The sequence below is a fragment of the Brachyistius frenatus genome, unplaced genomic scaffold, assembly GCF_029030835.1.
Source record: "Brachyistius frenatus isolate BFR_SWC_R1_liver_20210118 unplaced genomic scaffold, ASM2903083v1 Contig_80, whole genome shotgun sequence".
NCBI lineage: Eukaryota > Metazoa > Chordata > Actinopteri > Embiotocidae > Brachyistius > Brachyistius frenatus.
The window spans coordinates 29757-49205 of record NW_027210679.1 but is presented as its reverse complement, the minus strand read 5'-3'; the positions used below and the strand labels follow the sequence as shown (position 1 = coordinate 49205).

Genomic DNA, 19449 nt, shown 5'->3' with positions numbered 1-19449 from the left:
GCAAATTTAAACAATGGCTTCACAGTATCAGTGAGAAGACAGGCGCTTGTGATGAACAACATGATCCTATTCTGACATGCCAAGGCTTTCTTCCAATAAGAGCGACATCATAATATCAACCTCGGGAAGCATTCTTCCTGTCTTCTCGATCCCTGGCTTGTCCCTTCTTGCCCTCTAGCAAGCAGGAAACGGCTGCATGCAAGATTTAAGATCTGAGATCAACAACAGGGAAGATGACTACCACTGAAAAACCAGGCAGCAACATTAAAGAGAGGAGGATCTTCTCTATGGCTGCCACCTCTCGCCTGGTTATTATGAACAGTTTGATGCAGCAGGTTTGTTACGGTTTTAGTCGTACTACCTCAATATGTTACAGTTCTCCGCACGTGTAGAGGAGGTCAGTAAAATCTGTGTCAAACTATCCCATGTAAGATTTACTGACAGAAAATGTTTAGTGATTTTTTTTTTTTTTCTGGCATTAGTTTGAAGCACAGCATCTGACTCCGTTTAGTTTTGAAGGTCTGAGATTCCAAGTTTTGTAAAATCACAATCACGTCTCTTCTCATTTGAGCTCTCCTTTTCTTTGTTGTTTTCCCCCTGGAGAAAGACAAAAGCAACCAAATAATAGTGAATTTTCCATCGTGCTCTCCAAACCCCCCCCTTCAAACCCCTGAAACCATCTCACCCTCCTCACCACCGGCGAACCCCACCCACACGCCGCTTCTCTTCATTCTCTCACTCTTCATTCGTTTCTCTGCTTCAGTGCAAAGCCAAACAAGCTAGCCATTAAGTTGAGTTAAGCGCAGGAAGTGGGCCTTCGGGCCAGGCGGCACTGTTTACAAGGAGCTAGTCAGGTTTCAGCGGTGCTTTGAAGTGAGCAGCACACAGGAGACTGTCTGTCACTAGGCAAAGGCCCAGCACCGCTCCACTGACTCACTCGCATTCCCTCCATTCATCTGAGCGGAGAGAGGGAGGGAGGGAAACAGGGAGGTAGGGAGGGAGGCGGAGGGGGTGGAAAAACGCAGAATAGAAGAGGCGCAGGTAGATTTATGGTTTTTTTTTCCCCCCTCAGAGTATCTGTTCCTACCTTTAATCACTCTTACCTGTCTGTTATTACAACCCCTCTTTATTTAACCCCTGGAAAGGGTATAAGGAAGACAAACATCAACTTGTCCAACAGGTCATGAGATATGAGAGAGGCGGATTGGTAGAAAGTGTCTGTTACGCTCTCTTAACGGTAATTATAAGTGAATCTAGAGAGGTGCCGCAATAGGAGCCCCCCCAAACCTTCGCTCTAACAATAAAAGAGCACACACAGTACGTTACAGTACAGTACGTACGTGTCATTCTCAATCGCCTGCTTGTGGCCCGAAGCCTCTGCTTTAAGGCAAGAGGATCAGCTTTCTTCAACACACCCAATCTACTTCATGACATCACTGCAGACAAGGTTCAATTTCAGCCGTGTACGGCTTTGGGGGATTCCAGCTTGGCACAAAAGCACGGTGGGCCCAAGAGAAGTAACACCGCCGCAACGCTTGTTTTCCCTTCTACCAAACAGGCAGGAACATTTTCACACCTATGCAACGGCACTCACTTTTCATGCCAGATGATTCCTGTTGGTTTAACCGAGGCCCTCTCTCACAACAGGCCAAAAAAAGAAAAAAAGGTTTCTTGTTTTGTTTAGCACTTGAAGGCAATGTTAGGGTACACGTGTGAAGAGGCCCCGCACCACATTTTTACAGGTTGGAACCAGTTTCTCACAGAAAACACACCGATGTGAAATATTTTAGAAAATGTCGACAGAGTGGAGATGTATTTTCAATCTCATTCCTTGTAGGGAAATCCAGTCTCGTGTTAGAGGCTGATTTCCATTGAGAATTCTTATAATCTTTTACTGTTGCTAGCCAGTCTGAAGCAACAGATGTTCAGGTGTGATACGACCCTCACCCCCCTGAGAAAACACCGTAACTGTGCTTTTTTTTTTTTTTTTTTTTTTTTTTTTTAGCAAAGAAAATAACTTGTCATCAAGAGTATTTAATCATTAAAAGGAATACTGAACATATGGAAGGGCACAAAATGAAAGAAAAACACAATGAGTTCGTCCCCTTTAACTATAAATTCAAAATCAAGCATTTGATGTAGCTGTTTGATGATAATCTGCACATCCTGCCGAGACTCCGCACATGTTTTTGGTTTAAGACGAGTAAAAAAGCTTCTTGGATATCATCCAACAGACTGAAATGTACACACTGTTGTATTGCTATCATAAAAAAAAAACATAATTTATAACCAAGAATGGACAAAAACACAAAAACAAGCACGTATACATCTGGGCTGGTGGCATCTTACAGTGCAAAAAGTAAGTAAAAGATAAGGAAAAGTATTCACTTTCTTTAAATACAAATATATAATTTCATGTTTTTACAAATACTATTTACAATTTCATAAAATTGTACATGAAATGTTTACAGAGAAGGAAAAAAAAAAAAAAAAAAAGAAAAAGAGTCTTTGTACCACAGCTCTTTTACTCGCTCTGCTGAATCATTCCTCCCCAATGAGTTTATGGTGGCTTTAAGAGCAGAGCCAGAGATGGTGAGGAGAGCATTTCAGCATACGGCATCCACAGCCATGATTGTTATTTGTTCAGACAGTCAGGTTCAGTTGGTGTTTATCCAGCTTGTCTTTTTTTTGTTGTCAAGACCTTACCCTCAGTTCGGCATGCATGTGTGACTATAAAGCTGAGGCAAATACAAACGCTGTACAAACCTACGGCTACGCCTCGCTGTGCTCTGTACCTATTAGGTAATAAAATACAAATTAGTCCCAGCAAACGTTCAGATGTCCCTTTTATTCTACACAGTGGTCTCTCCTTGTTTGCCATTTGTCAGCCTTGTGTAGAACTTGTGCCAGGAGTGCAGAGTCTTTCCGGACCAGATCCAGAAACCAGAGGTGATGCCCACTATCAGGGTCATCAGGTACTTGATCATGTAGACGGTGAAGTCTGGGGTCATGTGGGGTCCGGCCTGCAAAGGGCAGGGAATGGCCAGGCTCCTGCAGTTATGGATGACCCAGCTGCGCTCCCAGTGGGGGCGGAAGGCCTGCTCGTAGAAGAAGCAGGCGATCACGATGGTGGCGGGGACGGTGTAGAGCACGCTGAACACCCCGATCCGGACCATCAGCCGCTCCAGCTTCTCCGTCTTGCTGCCGTCGTGTTTCATGATGGTGCGGATCCTGAACAGCGACACAAAGCCGGCCAGCAAGAAAGAGGTGCCGATGAAGAGGTAGATGAAGAGAGGGGCCAACACAAAGCCCCGCAGGGGGTCCAGGTTGCTGAGGCTCACGAAGCAGACGCCGCTGAGCACGTCGCCCTCGATCTGCCCGATGGCCAGGATGCTGATGGTCTTGACGGCCGGCACCGCCCAGGCTGCCAGGTGAAAGTATTGAGAGTGAGCCTCAATGGCCTCGTGGCCCCACTTCATACCTGCTGCCAGGAACCAGGTGAGAGACAGGATGACCCACCAGATGGAGCTGGCCATGCTGAAGAAATAGAGCATCATGAAGAGGATGGTGCAACCTTCCTTTTTGGTGCCTTGGACGATGGTCTTGAAGGCATCAGGGCTGAAGCTGTCGTTGCACACCACCCTGTCCCCCAGGAAGTAGCCAGCTATGTAGGCTATGGAGACCATAGTGTAGCAGCCAGACAAGAAGATGATAGGTCGCTCGGGGTATCTGAAGCGTTGCATGTCAACTAAATAAGTGGTCACTGTGAATAACGTGGATGCACAACAAAGCACAGACCAGACCAGGATCCACAAGCGGGAGAAATGAATCTCTTTATCACTGAAGAACATGTTGCCACCGCTCCTGGAGGACTCGCAGGGGGCTGCACAATCATTCTCATCTAAAAATTTATAATTCAGATATGGAGGAACTTTGAGAGCAGACGGGCAGCGGAACGGCCTCTCGTGCGGGTGGACTATAGGCTGGGTGCTCTGGACAGGGATGATGGGAGGAACGGTGGCGGCGGTGGAGTCGTTCTGGCCCACGCAGATTTGTCCGTCTCCCAGCACGGGGAAGTTCTCGCAGTGCAGTCGCTCCGGCCATTGAAAGCCGAACTTGTTCATGAGAGCCTCGCAGCCCTGCTTGGCCCGCTCGCAGATGGACCTGCACGGAGGAATGGCCTTCTCCAAAACCGTGCACACTGGCGCATACATGGAGCACAGGAAAAACTTCAGCTCCGGCGAGCACTGTACCTTCACAAGGGGATAAAACTGGTGCACCTCAAGCCCTGCGTCCTCCTGGTTGTAGTGGCCCACTAAATTGGGCATGATGGTTTGGTTGTAGGCTATGTCCGTACAGAGAGGTATCGAAATCGGCTGACAAAATCCATGCTCGGGGGCCAGGATTCCGTTGTCCCCTTGGTGCTGTGCTGATATCAGCAGAGGCAGCAGGACCGCCACAGACCAAGTCTGGCAAAAAGTCATGTTTCCAACTTGAAGATAACTTTGGCCCGATTAACTTGCTGTAACTTTCTTTATCGTGTGGCTACCATCGGTCCTGGAAACCACGATAAACCTGCAAATGGAAACAGTCTGGTGATTAAGTCCCGAGCGCTGCTCTCTTTGTGCTTAGTCTCTGCGTAAACACTGCTGTCTGACTTTCTTTTTTTTTTTTTTTTTTCTTTTCCACAACTTCGATTCCCTCATCACAGTCAAAAAGCAGTCGTAGTATAACAGAGGCCATAACTTCCGGTGGTGGATTTCAAAATACAACCCGGTGTCGACAACGTTTGAATCTTAAGACGAAATGTTTAACATAGATGATGACTCTGACAACCTTTGTCCAGTGGGAGAATATAACTAAGAACATTTACCAAAGTATTTAATGTAAGTAGCTACAATGAACTCCATTCAATTCAAAACTTAATTACAGACTCATGGTCCTGATAAAGGACAAAATATCACATGGAATAAAATACACAGAAAAGCATAAAAAGCTTAAGGCTCAGTGTGTTGTTAAACCCTGTGGTTTGACACAAACAAGTTCACTTCATTTCTCATTTACCTGATAAATTTACACCTGATATTTCTTAGAGAAGTTTGTTAAGTATTGACTCCTGCAGCTATAAAAAATTTCAAGTGCACACTAAGTCTCCTAAGAAATAAATAAAAAAAAGAAAAAAGAAAAGTGGGGTGAAGGGATTCCCCTGTTTGACACCATTGCTGGACAAAAGTAGGACTGAAACACGAATGCCCCATTTTATTTGCGTAGTCTGTGATAGGTATATCAGTTAACCCACGTTTCTCAATGCATTTGGACACCCTCTACGTTTGTGCTTTTATTTTGAAGATAATATTTCTTGAGGACCTGCCACATTTTGCTCACATGGTCAAACTTGACTCCACAGCTGGATTTGCGTGGACCAACCAGTCTTTCAAGTTTCCCTTGAACTAGTATGTCCGTGGAAGGAGGAGGTAGACTTTCTCACCTTAAGCACTTCAATGTCCATGTCATGATAGTGCTCCTCCATTATAAAGTCTGTCAGTCAATAGATCGATCAAAGTAAATTACAAGTAGGCCGACCTCGGATTTGTAAAGTAATTTGAGTAATTTACCGAATTACTTTCCACCTCTGCTTAACTGAACTAGTTTAATTTGAACTGATTAAATAAAACACAATATATAAAATATATATATAATAGAATGTATACCACCACTACGACTGCTACTACTACTGCTGCAGCTACAATTACAACTAATAGGTTAGGTTAGGTAGTTACTTTTTTAAAAAACAATTTCGCTACAGCAGCATACAGAAGCAATAAGATAATAATAGAAAAGCAATAAAATAGCAGTAAAAAAATATAAAATATTAAATGCACAGTATATATCTATAATACTGATAAAGTTATACTCAGTATGTATATATGAATTCCTAAATGAATGCTGCGGTGTTACGGGTGACATAAATAGAGTAGAGGTCAGAAGTGACACACACACGCACACACACGCACACACACACACACACGAAAACACACACTAATGGAGTGACACTCGATGTTGCTATGGGCCTGAAAATCGTGCCCGATGTTAATTGGACCAAAATTCACAATTCCTGCCGCTCAGCCAATGTGCGTTTAGCTCGCGACGGCAACATCGAATTTATATACGGGAGTGGAGCAGCCGAGGGGGCACGAGACCCCTCACTGTCGACGGTTGAACTCAAAAGAAGTTCCCGTCGCTTAATTTAATTTAATACAGGTAGGCTAAACCCCGTGTATTAACATTAGTCGTTTTTTTTATATATATATATGGTACATTTAGCCAACTTTGATTGGCAGAGAAATATATTGTCCAATTTTTTTTTTTTTTTTTTACCAAGGCAACATTATCAAAACCTGCTAGCTTAAATCACGTACCTTAACGGCTAAGTTATGTTTTAGTAAGTTAGCTCGTTGATTTACTTTTTTTTTTTTTTCCTGAAATAGCAGTTAGCTAATATTTTCTACTATATATATCACACGTAAAGCCAAAAAAAAAAAAAAAAAAAAAATCGCTGCCGTAATTACCATATAAAGCTGTGTGAAATATTAACAGCGTGCTGTGCTTTGACAGGCCTGTAAGAATCACTTCCAGGGAGGTAAAAAAAAAAAAAAAATTAAAAAAAAATGGCATTTGACAGTCAACAGAGCTCATTTGGAAAGACACTCTTTCACACGTACCAACGTCAGGTAAGTAATACGTATTTATTTAATTCGTTTTATGTTTTATGACATGCCCCTTGATCAGAAACGTACTATAGGAAATGTTAGATCATCTCTGAAGCCGTAGCTACAATTGTTGTAGTTATCGATCAATCAGTTTATATATTTTTTTCTCTATTTATTGTATCTAATGTGAAATGCTAGAACATACGGAAATCATATATTTCACACAGTAAGTCTTGAAAATTGCTTGTTTTGTCAGACCGACAGTTAAATATTTAGCCATCAATAATTGACTGTCTCAGCACTACACTAACATCAATCTGCCAAAAAAAAAAAATACAGTTTTGAATTTGTCTTGCGGTCTCTCTCGTGTCTCTCTCTTACAGGCGGGTGTTAATATGGATGGAGAAAATACCGGTACCATGGCTTTGCCCTTCGTTTCCATCCCCGGTGCCTCCCTCCAGGAGCAGGACTCTGCATCCTACGTGCCCTGGTCTTGCAGTACTCACGAGGATCCCTACGAACTTTTTAGTTGCACCCAGACCAGCAATAAAATCAGGTATTTCAATGGTATTCTGTGCTCGGGATTAATATGTGACTTAATGTTCACCCGCAGTGTAGTTTCACAGTACTCTGCTATCCTGTCCAATTAAAAATAAGTTTGGGGATTTATTCTGACATCGGAGGTAGTGAAATGTATGAGGTGAAAGTCTTATGTTGTGGAAGAAAAATTATTGAAGTTGTGAGCCATGTTGAATGAATGTTTTCACAAGACTAAGAAAAGTCAGATGACAGTTTTAAGAATGTAGATTTCTTTTGCTTTAAGGAAACTGACTGATAATGCTGATTGTGATGGGGAGACTGATCTGCATGGTCTAGTGTCAAATATTTTGGATGAAGCAGATTCACAAGATAAAGGGTATGTCAATGTTTGAGTTTTTCACTTGATCAGGTTTGGTATATATTACAGTACGTGTTATACAATTAATGGCCATGACACCCGAGGTGAACAAACAAAAAATATCTGACATTTGTTGGTTTTATAATCATTTAAAAAAAAGAAAAGAAAAAAAAGAACATGTCATATTGGATGAATCGACTCTGACATTAAAGGAAGTCTTCACTTTCTCTTTTAGGAGTCTACCTACCTGCAATCCCATCTGGTCTCCAAAGACAATGAGAGAAGAACTGCTGAAGAATTTTCAATCAGAAGCTAAAGCGCAGCATCACCCATCCTTTCCTTCCAACTATGTATCCCATGAGGCCTTCGGTAAAGCACAGCATCAGTCTGTGGACAGAGGTGTTGAAGAAATGAGTCAACAGCCTGGTGGCTTTGCTACCAATAAACAGTGGCATTTTAATTTGCCTGACGGAGGCAGCTACTCTCACCGATCCCAGAAACTGCCACCGGGCCTACCATTGCCCAACACAAGAAACACCTACCCGACACAAATACAAGAGAGCAAATACGTCAGCATGCTAGCTTATAATGACAGAGCCATAAATAATTTCCCAGATCTCAGTGACTTCTTTAGACCTCAAAGTGAAATGAACAGCCGCCGCTTTGATCCTTTTCATGAAGAACCCATGTGTAATGAGCAGTATGTGCCGGAAGACATTAACCAACTGGTCAGCGGTTTTCAGTCATTCATGGCGAGTGAGCAAGATAGCGCATGTCGTGGAGACTTTCCAAACATGCACAAGCAGACCGTGGGGATGCACCATGAAGACAGCATGGCTGAACAATGGAAAATCTCCAGTCCTGCAATGTCAACACAGAGCACTCCTGCAATGCAGATCTCAAAACAGCTGCTGGGAGGATTTGGGACTGTGCAGAGGGGAAGAAATGGAGTGAGGAAACAAACATTTAAACATAATGCCTTTCAAGATCTACCTGATTTCAACACTCAGAACACGGAGTACTTCCAGCTACCGAAGCCGTTTTCTGCACCTCTAAACTTCTCAAACCAATACCAAAACAAAATGACAATGCACAGAGAGAACATGGACGGGAACCTGAACCAGTATTCAAAGCATCACATCCAGCAGAGCCAGATTCAGAACAGGATCAAGTCACAAATGCAGAAAGAAAAAAGGAGGATGCACATGTCTGGATGTCAGGGAGAAGGCTTCTCAAGGAGGCCCCAAGCCAACACTCACCTGAGAGGGGGAGACAAACAGCTCTTCTCACAAAATCAATACTTTGACTTTCAGGGGAGCATGCCCTCTCAGAGATTTGATGGAGAAGGCAGCGTGGTCAGCACAGGGAACATCCAGCAGTTCGTGCCTTTCATGTATCCTGTAAATGACTTCAGGAGGCAATCCAGCATGCCCATCAACGCCAACTTCAGCTCTCGATCCACACCAGCCTATGGAAGCAGTGTTCCTGGTTTGGATGCCGGTAACGTGTCAGCCAATGGATCCGCAGCTTTCAAGTCCTTCCCCAGTGACATGAGGACCCGCGGAGGAGAGACCGCTCATTATGGCTTGGCCTCAGCCATGACAACGTCAATGCTGATGAATCAAGACGGACCTGTGGTCCATCTTTACTTCTACCTCGACGAGTGTTACAAGCAGTGGAGGTGTTTGGAGAGGGAGAGAAAGAAGGTATTCTTTCTATATATGTATATATGTTTTTTTTAAGTTCCAAAGAGATATCATTATGTGTCTTAATGGCTTCTACCAGTCAACTAATATGAAAAAAAACCCTCTATTTTTATTAAGATGAGCACTGGAGACTATACATACTTTTTGTTTTCTATCTGGTTGTCTATGAGCCTGAATTTATATATATAAATATTTTTTTTCTCATTGTCGTGTGTTTCTATTTTAGATGGAGGTCATCCTTACGAAAACATTTTTTGGCAAAAGAGCTGCAGCAGTGACCAACAGTAACCTCCCCAAAACTCCACCAAACCCCACCAGAACCGACCATCTCATTGTTAATCAAATGAGAGAACAAGCAAAGGTGAGGCCCCCTGAATTACCTGCCTCCACACTGCCACCTACAGATGAATTTTGTGACAGCATGTGGTTATGTGGTGAAGGGGATTTTTGCAGGTTTATCCAGCAAAACATTTGAGTTATTTCCAAAGGAAACACCCTCCCTAATTTTTTTTTTTTTTGTCAATTTTCTTAGTTTGGACATCAGATTTCCGTTAGGTTGGGCATTTGATGACGCAAACAGTTCATCTTCTGTAATGTCTCGTTGGTAAATTAACAATTTCTGAGCATTTTGTTTGTGTGAAAGCTGATTAATGAGCACTCCAGGATTCAAGTAATTTTTGTGTAAAGTCGGTGTCCCAGAATTTCCACAGATCAAATTTCTATGCCGCTGTTACAACTAAATTTCCCCGCTGTGGGATTAATAGTCGAAATCAAATCATCATCTAAAAATACAACTGAATGGCATGCGAATAAACATGACTGAATGTTGTGTTGTTATTTTTGGTTGCGAGTCTGATTCCGTTAAAAGTTAAACTACTTTTAATACAGACTTAACATTATTTTGAACAAGATATTTAGAATTTGTAAGTGAAGTATAGATGTATGAAACTAAATAAATAATGCCACCCTTTTGTTGGACTTGCATACAGGAATGTCACATGAAGAAATGATATTTGAAGTCTGATATCGAAGGTTGATGATGTCGGTGCGTTGCAGGTGGCGAGCCTTCTGGACAGAATGGAGTACCTGTGCTGCCTTCCCCTTCACACCAACATCCACACGGCACTGAGCAGACATCATATGGCGATCTGCCTCGCGCAGGCAAAATGCAAGGAGGACACCGCGAACATGACCAAACACCAGAGACCTCATTTCACAGAGGACAGAGGTAAACCCGCCGTCCCACCGTTTGACGTTCCTCCGTCCGATATGCTGCTGGGCTTTTAACTTGCTGGTGTTTCACAGACGCCTACCTGGTCGTGGCACTGAGCGACCTCGCCGCGGCCACCAGGAGGCTCCGCACAGCTGTGTGGTGTGCTCTCCAGATGATACTGCCGCAACCGGACAAGACGCACGACCACAACGGTAACGACGAGGCCACACGCAGGGAGAGGTGCACCTCCCCGCTGGAGGGATACGGTTTTAAGATCTGATAGCCGACAAGTTGAAGGTGATGATTAAAGTCACGTCATTAATTTAAAGCCACTCCAGAGGACACTGATTATACTGTAAGCAATCCCATAGCCAACAGGGTGGTGAAAACAAATGCATTTTATCTGCAACGCAGTGATCACTGCAGAATAGTAGACAATCAATTTGAAGATGATGATTGCATTTTTTTTTTTTTTTTTAACCAAACAGCAACTTTTGTTGTGTGGGAATTGCATGAAATGTAATTTCTCCTGCTGCATGTGTAAGACATGTCAAATTATCTTTAATCTCCTTTAATTAGTGACAGTTCCAAATTAATACGAGTCTTGCTCCATCACTGATGATTTTAAAGGCATTATTTAAGCACTATTTATTTGGGATATATTGGAACGTCAGTTCTGGGATAAGTTCCCAAGCAATTATTGAATCACAGGGGAGGTAGTTTAAAATCAGCATGCCAAATATTTAAGCATTTTCTGAAGTGTTCCAATTAATTTCTTCAGCTTCTCTTTCTCCTATATAATCGTAACATATTTAATCAAAAGTTTTTTGTTTTTTTTCATCTGCAAGTTTGGTGAAGTTCAAATTGAGCCAACAAACTTCAGGAAAAAAAAGAAGAAGAAAAAAAAAAAAAGTTCAACATTTGACATTTAAAGGCATTAATGACACAAGTATAAAATATTAGGAGTGATGTGTCAGTTCTTCAGAGATGGTCGTGTATCAAAGTAAAGTAACGATTCTGTGGAAGCATTCGTTTCTAGACTTCCTGTGTGCGTCAGCACTCGTCTGACTACGTTTTAAGAATATGTGCAGGGTTGTTCAATTCCCTGTAAATTTAATGTTCCTGTTTTATTTTTCTTGTAACATGTTCTGTGAACTGAAAAACAAAACAAAAAAAAATAAAGCAATCCAAATTGCTGGATTTTTTTTTTTTTTTTAAATCATTTTTATTATCAATTTAAAAAGACGTTGAACCTCATTAACATTCAAACGATGGTACATGTTACATTTGAGGTATAATTTTAGCGACCGCTCTTTTGTTCTTGTTCTCAGACAAAATGTGTTCACCGCGAGACTAAAACCGAAAGCGATGAAATGCGAGCGATGGAAGTTTGACAGCAACGCCTGCCTTCACTTAGAGGTCGTGCAGAAATATAAGGCATTTGCGAGACGTTGGCACAGAAGATAACAGCAGGATCTAGACCGAGACGCTTCACAAGCAGTCCTGCATTTTTACCAGAATAAATCTTAATTTATACTACAGGTTTATATTTATTAAAAAAAAATTAAAAAATTTGAGGGGGGGGGGAGGGACTAAAACTCACAACAACAACAACAACAAAAAAAACCTCATTTTGATTTTTGGTTCTGCACGACATCCAGCTCATTGTTCTTTACACGTATTATGAAATGCAGAAATGAATTAACAAATAAATTCAGATTTACCTGACATTTTCACATACTGAAGGTACCAATGAGGTTCAGCTATAAAGAGGCATAGATTGTAGTAGTTGTTTTTTTTTTTTTTTCTTTCCCATTTTGTCTCGTTTTAAAAAAAAAGCCGTTTCACATACAAAGTGTCCTTTCTTTTGTTTTTTTTTATCTTTTGCGTTCGCCTTTCTGCGTACGCTTCTTCTCCTTCTCCTTCCGGTCTTGTTTGGCCAGTTTGTCCTTCTCCCGCTGCATCTTGTCCGTCTCCTTCTTCTTCTGAGCGTCTTCGCGAGCCTGGTCACGCTTCTGCTTCCGCCTGTTCATCACCTCCTCCACGTTGGTGTTCTTGAACAGGGCTAACGCGCTTTCGGTGAAGGACAACTGGACAGGAAGCAAAAGACGCTAAATCTATCATTTCTACGCACGGGAGGCGCGGACGATCGGCCCGAGCAGCGTCCATTCACGTGATGAGATTCAATTACGTGCGATTTATAAAAAAAAAAAAAAAAAAAAAAAAAGGCTTTCAAGATCATAAACGGCCTCAAAAAAAAAAAAAAAAAAAAAGGATACATTTCTCATTTCCAGTGAAGTTATTCCCGCTCGGCTCCTCTTCTTCAGCTTCGGTGCGTTTTGTCAAGGAAAGAACTGACCGCCGGAACAACATTCGCTTCCTCTCTTCCCGTCAATATGCTGCGGGGACCGTCGTCTCTGCGCGGTCAAAAGAAATGTCGGCGGACAAAAGTGACAAAATACACAACAAACCCCATTTCACCAAGCGCGACTGAAGTCTCGCGTCCCTTTCGGTCTACAAATTGGGAAGGATATTCCTCGTCGTCCGTCACGTTGGCGTACTGGGCGAGGAGGGCCTCTTTCTTCTTCTTGGAGTCCTCGGACACCTCCTTCTGTTTCACCACGATCCGAGCCTGCTTTTCTATCATGCTGGCGATGGCCTGGACCTCGGCTACGGGACGACAAAACGTACAGAGCGCGGCCCGTGAACGCGACCGCAACGGAAGCCGCGACGACATTTCGCACCCGGCGGTGCGAACATCAAAAGCTCCCGCTCGTCGAACGTGAAGGCGTGTTATGTACACAGTAAACAACTTCAGCCCAATAATAATAATAATAATAATAATAATAATAATACAGACAAACTCATTTTGGCATATACACTTCTTCAGAGCATAACAAAAAAAAAAAAAATTATATTTTTTTATTTGGACTGTTGTCCCAAGATTATTATTATTATTTTTTTTTTGTAAACCAGCATTTAAACTTGTTCTCCCGTCTTGATGAATAATTATACATTTCAAATGAAATCAGGAACGTAGACATATCAAAGTCACACAAATACCGTCATCTGCATCTCTTTTGGCTGCTGACCGGCTCCGGTACTCCGTCCACTGACGGACGATCCGCTTACAGATCTCTTCCACGGCGTCCTCGTCCTTCGACACAAAACGACAAAAAGCAACGGAAGTCAAACAACAACAACAACAACAACAACAACCTCATATTCTGGCGAAGAAATACCATATGACGTCAGCCGACTACAACCATGTATACTCTACCAAAACGCCACGGTCCACTTTACGGGACTTTTTTTTTGTCTTCCCCTCTCAGCCGTAATGTGCCAAACGACCGAGAAGAAGCGTCAGAGTCGATTCGCGCTGTCCGGTGCGTCCCGGTACCGACCGGGACCGCGATCATCTAAAAACGCCACATTTCTGAACGGAGTCTGGCGCGGCGAGAGGAAAGACGCTCGTGTTACCGAACGACAGCGGTGTCCGGTCCCGGGTCGATATTTAGCTCCCGACGGGTAACAGCTGACGTCGGCGCCGAGACTTAGGTCCCCCCCCTCCCCCGGCGGACGAGACGGACAGCGACAGATGAGACAGATGAGACAGCTCGGCCGAGCGGGACACGCCGCTTTTTTTTTTTGTTGTTGTTGCGGGACTCACCAGAAATGCGGATAGAATTCCTTGAAGCGCATCTTCTTTCTCCTCGTCGCTCTCCTCTTCTTGCAGAACCCCTAAAATGTACGCCCCGTACACCTCCCGGTCCACTTCCAACGAGTCCAGCCGGTCGTTCAGCCAGCTTTCAAACTCACCGGCGTCTGTCGAGGGCGCAGCCATCTTGGCCCTCTGAGGTCTTTCGCTGCCTCTCGGCTGTCCTTTTTCATTGCCTGTAGAAAAAAATAAAAAATAAATACAAATACAAATAAATACACGTGTTTCAAATTGCGGCTTCTTACCAATCAGGAAACAGCAGCCGAGGCCCAGGTGACTGAATCACGCGTTTTGTAATGAGCTAATATACAAATTCAACAGCTCATGGGTTTTAACTAAGTATTTGTTGTCACAGACTAAAAAGTCTCATTCAACTAAAGGCTCTGTCAGTCACACTTTGAGGCAGAGTTGAGCTAACTGTACAACTTTGCTGAAATGCTGGCATTTCTCCAAACATGAATCTCTACAATCATTACATCCGTTTATGCATTAATGCATCATTTTTCATCATTTTCATTTTCAACTGTTTGACTATCGCCACAATATGACTGAAACCTCTTCGACTTTCTCGCGGGTTTCAACATTTTTAGCCAAGCTGTCATTGATTAATATGGAAAATTGTTTTTTTTTAAATTTTTAACACAGGAAACTGACTGCGAAAACAAAGCTTTAATGCTCTCGCATGTAGTATATGCCCTTAGTGTAGACCGGGAAAAGGCCTCGTAATCATTTCCCATGTCGCTACTGTGATGTAATCAGAAGCAGTTTTGCATGCATTTATTTTCCCTCTAAATCTAAATCGCCATCATCCTGTCACTCCTCTCTGATGTGTGTCCGCTCCACATTAAACAAAGGTAGCCCACCTATCTCTTCCCCCTCCCCCCTCTCCCTCCTGCAGAGTGAATCTGAGAAACTAACCTTCACCGGTTGCACCTACATTGTAGTCTATGAACAAAGATCTTGTTAACTGTCCATCTGATTGAAAAGTGCTCTGCTAACTTTGTCCTTCTGCTACTCTGGCTTGTTTTGATTCATTTCGGCAGCCAAAATTTCAATCAGTGCTAAAATGCCCAGCGTTGGCAGTCGCATTAAGTGCCCTGGGATACTGCCGCGAATACAAAAGTTTGTGATTGAAATGTAATGTCTGATTGTCAGACAGTTTGTACAGAAGTACTTGTGCACTCACTCCTGGGCTTTGCGCGCCAGACGTGCCAGTGCTGGTCTATTACAGAAATTCTTATTTAAAAAAATAATGAGATTTTCTTTTTGAACTCGGTGGGCAAGCTGGCAGTCAAAACAGATCTTGGCAGAACGCAATCATGATCGCAACATCACCGGAAAACTGTTTGTTTCCACCGTTTGAATGAGAGAAGGTCTTCGGTGGTTAATTTGTGTGATTGTATACCTGAGTGGCCCGCAGGTTAAGTGAAAGTAAGACATGCAGGTTTAAAAAAAAAATAAATATATATATATATATAATCGTGTATATTTTGCATGATAAGTTGCTTAAAGTAACATTTAATTTGTGTATTTACCATTTGCAGCACTAAATACATCGCCTGTGCAAGGAGTGATGAAGGTGAAGGTGAAGATGACACGTTTTGCTATCAGGAATGACATAAACAAGTGTGTTATTCCCTTTCTGGCCACTGGGTGGAAGTAGAGGACAGATTTGTTTACGCCTCTGACGACAGAGACACCAGATATGGTTGGATTTAGTTGCATGGCAGTAGTTTGGACCGCAGTTTGTACGTGATTCATTTCAAATGGCTCTATGAATATGCATCATAGTCATTTTGTTAAAGTATAGTTGTAAGCAGAGCTGTGGAGCAGGAAAAAATGCCCCGCCAGATGTTTGTTCATCCTCTTTCATTTGACACTGGGACAACAGACAACACCTCCCAGCTGTTTGAATATATTAAACAATGTTTCCATGTGAATGGCTTGATCCTGCTTCCAGAAAGCACGTTGCGCAAGGGTGGTTATTAGTTAACCCCACATCCCCCCTAGTTACACCCTCAATACACACGTGCACACACACACACACACACACACACACACACACACACACACACACACACACACACACACACGCACGTTCCCCTCGCCACTGCTCCTACATAATAGCTTCACACGTCGCTGGCCATGCAGTAATGAAGCGTGAAGCTTCCGTGACGCCACGGGGAAGCTACCGTGGCCAACCATACTCTCTATTTTAGTGCACCACCTTCAATTCTTTACAGCCCAGATACATTTTGTATTTGGGCAAAATTCAAGCCAACGTTCATCAGACATACACGCAGGAGGATAAGTTGGCGCCTCCTCAGTACTTCTTACTCTTGGGTGTTTTTTTATTTTATTTTTTTCAAACATTTCAAGCTGGGCCTAATCAGACAGAATGTGTATCTGGAGATGATCTATTAATTCTAATCATAATTAAAATATCACATTGAAAAAAAACAACAACCCACAAAACAAACAGTAGTGTTATTTTATTTTTTATTTTTTTCCAAATTCATCTGCATCCCTTAATGTTTGCGTCTTGTTTTAACGGACACGTGTACTTTACAGAGTGCCGGAGCTTCTAGTAGCTGCATGCAAAAGTTGATGTAACAGACCTCCTGAAAAAAAACACACAAAAAAACCCCCACTCTTTTACAATTAAGATTTTCCTATTTGAAATTGAAATGAAGTTTCCCAAAGTTGCAGTTTCTTTGATGTCCTTTGGCGCTCACTCGTCTCGAGTTATCGTAGCCAGCACCAAAATGCTGAATTTTTATTAATTTCATGTATTCTAACTGCCAAGATAGTTCCCCGTTAACAGAGTGGCGTGCTAGTGAGAAGGAAACTGCCATTAAAACAGGCTGGCGTAGTCATATTTCAAGCTGAGGGGCCCAGGGTCGGTGCATAATGCCATTGCCTCTCATAGTGCTGCGTAGCTTTAGGACGCCTGTCCTATTTATATTGAGGGGCTGCGGATTGATGCGAAATGACGAGGGCCGCGAGGCTGCTGAGTGGGTGGGCATCCACATGCTCTGCTCCACAGGCAACCCTTCTCTGCACGCACGCATACACACTCGCCAGACGCACACTTGTCTTTGTGTCCCAATGCCACCAGCCCTCAGAGGAGGGGAAGAAAAAAAAAAAAAAAAAAAAAAAAACCCCTCCGGTCTCAATGTGCAATGTCCTCTCTCTGTCAACATCTCCTCTACCGCAGCGTTAATGTGACAGAATATAACCGGAGCCCGGGACAACCGGCCTCGCGCAGAGCAGCGGAAAGCAGCGTGCGTAAAAACGAGGGCGTGTTTCCTCGTCTTCCTCGTCACGCGAGCGACGGCTCGACGTGCAGCGACGGCGGAAGTCGAAGGCGCCTCGGCGACCCCGCCGAATTTTAAGACCGTTAAAATCGGCCGCGGCGTACTCCTTTCAGTGTGCCGGCGAGTTCTCACGCACACGGCGCCTCGCTTCGGCTGTTGAAACGCCGACGGAGATCGTTTGCGGGGGAGAAACGAGCTACGTTAGATTTTTATTTGACGGAGCTTGCGGCACTGATATCGTTTTCACAATTGTGCTGCTGCGTGCAGCGCATCGGCGAGAAACCGGCAGACGGGCGAGTTATCGACGCTCGTTAATGTGTTCGTCTGCATTAATTACAGCAGCAGCACAAAAACATTCATTCTAAAACTGTTTCATGTTGCTTTTTGTTCTCGTTAATTGTTCTAGCGTTTGTGTTCCACCCTCTCCCACACAGACATACATACAGTCTTACTCCCCCCCCCCCCCAACCACCACACACCCACACAGACTTTTGACAGACACACAAACTTTATCTCGCTAGTCCAGAGGATGCTTTGTGTGTGTGTGTGTGTGTGTGTGTGTGTCAGTGTTACAGCAACCGGTAGCCGGAAATGTTGAGGAGCAGAGCAGCGGTAACAGCTGGCTGTGCCGCTGTCCGTTCACGAGCGGTCACGCTGTTACGATGAAACATTTGCCGATTGCAACCCAACATTAATAAGGTCATCGCATCTCGAAAGCCGCGGTCGCCTGATCTCGCGTCGGAAAACCACGGTCGAGCTTAAAATCCGCTGATCCTTGCAGAGTCACGACGACGACCCTCCAGCTCCGAGCAATAGTTTGAGACTCTCCGAAGGATTCTTATCTGCTTTTTGTTTGTTTTGTTTTTTTGGCAGAGTTAGAAAATCGATCGCACTTGTATTGTCTGTGCAGTAGATACAAGGTTGCGGCTACCAGCTGGTTAGTTCAGCACAACGAGATACAACAAGGCTCGTCTCTGTTCAAACTGAACCTCTGAAGCCCGCAAACTGACATGTTGCATGTCAGGTTTTTATTTTTTTTTAATCTGGTCCAAAATCCCAGTGTAAAAATGGCAGTTTTCCCTTTTATTTTATATTTTATGTTTGTTTTTTTGTTTTTTTGGTACTTTAAGCACTTGACTTCCTCCTGGCTGGGAGCAGTTGCTCGCTAACCGGTGGAGACTCCGGAGAGCGCTACAACTCAAGGAATGGGACATAACAAAACGCCAAACAAGCCTTTGAATTCATTAAATAGACGATTCAATTGTATTTATATAGCACCAAATCACCGCACGGGCTATTTCCGTGGCACTTAAACACATTCAAGTCCTTACAGCAGAACTTTACAGAAACATAAACATTTTTATAACGTGTCAATTAGTGAGCGCAAGAGATATCAACGTGTTTTGTTGGCTTAAACAGAGGCAGCTTTTCAGTGTTCCAGTTTTATGTGCTAAACTAAGCTAAACTAAACTAAGCGGCTGCCGGCTTACTGTCGCTGCGTCCCTGCGGCCTTGGCTCTCTGCGGAGCAACAAAGAAGTCTGTTTGTGAAACGTTAAAACGGGCGGCCGTTCGAAGTTGTTACTGTCACACAGCAGAGAACAACAGCTGTGCTCAGCTTGAATTCGCCGCATTTGCAACGCCCAGAAGTTTTCCCAGAGAAAAAGGAGCCGATCGAATCTTCCGACGACTATTTCCACTTCTCGTGGCGTCCGTCCGTCTGTCTTCCAAACACAAATGTTACTGGAAAAGTTCAGATCCTTCGTCACGTTTTGGTCCCGCAGTGGGAAATTACAATTTAAAACCAGAAGTAGAAAACCTGAGCAGAGAGTAGAGAAGTTTAAATGTACTTTTAAGTGTTGAAAGTAAAACAAATAATAATTCTGTTG

At 43.3% G+C, this 19449-nt stretch overlaps 2 protein-coding genes across 2 annotated transcripts; both read right to left on the bottom strand.

The window, feature by feature from the left end:
- Window positions 1-2018: 2018 nt before the first annotated feature.
- On the bottom strand, window positions 2019-4710 carry fzd2 (frizzled class receptor 2). Its single transcript, XM_069709080.1, has one exon. It carries the CDS (start codon window positions 4482-4484, stop codon window positions 2853-2855), a length of 1632 nt encoding a protein of 543 aa, XP_069565181.1. The 5' UTR covers window positions 4485-4710; the 3' UTR covers window positions 2019-2852.
- A 7038-nt stretch (window positions 4711-11748) lies between these two features.
- Window positions 11749-14386, bottom strand: ccdc43 (coiled-coil domain containing 43). The gene is made up of 5 exons (XM_069709094.1): window positions 14198-14386; window positions 13591-13684; window positions 13062-13197; window positions 12807-12859; window positions 11749-12592 (listed from the first exon to the last, which is right to left on the bottom strand). Exons 1-5 carry the CDS (start codon window positions 14369-14371, stop codon window positions 12405-12407), a joined length of 645 nt encoding a protein of 214 aa, XP_069565195.1. The 5' UTR covers window positions 14372-14386; the 3' UTR covers window positions 11749-12404.
- Between the last annotated feature and the right edge of the window lie 5063 nt (window positions 14387-19449).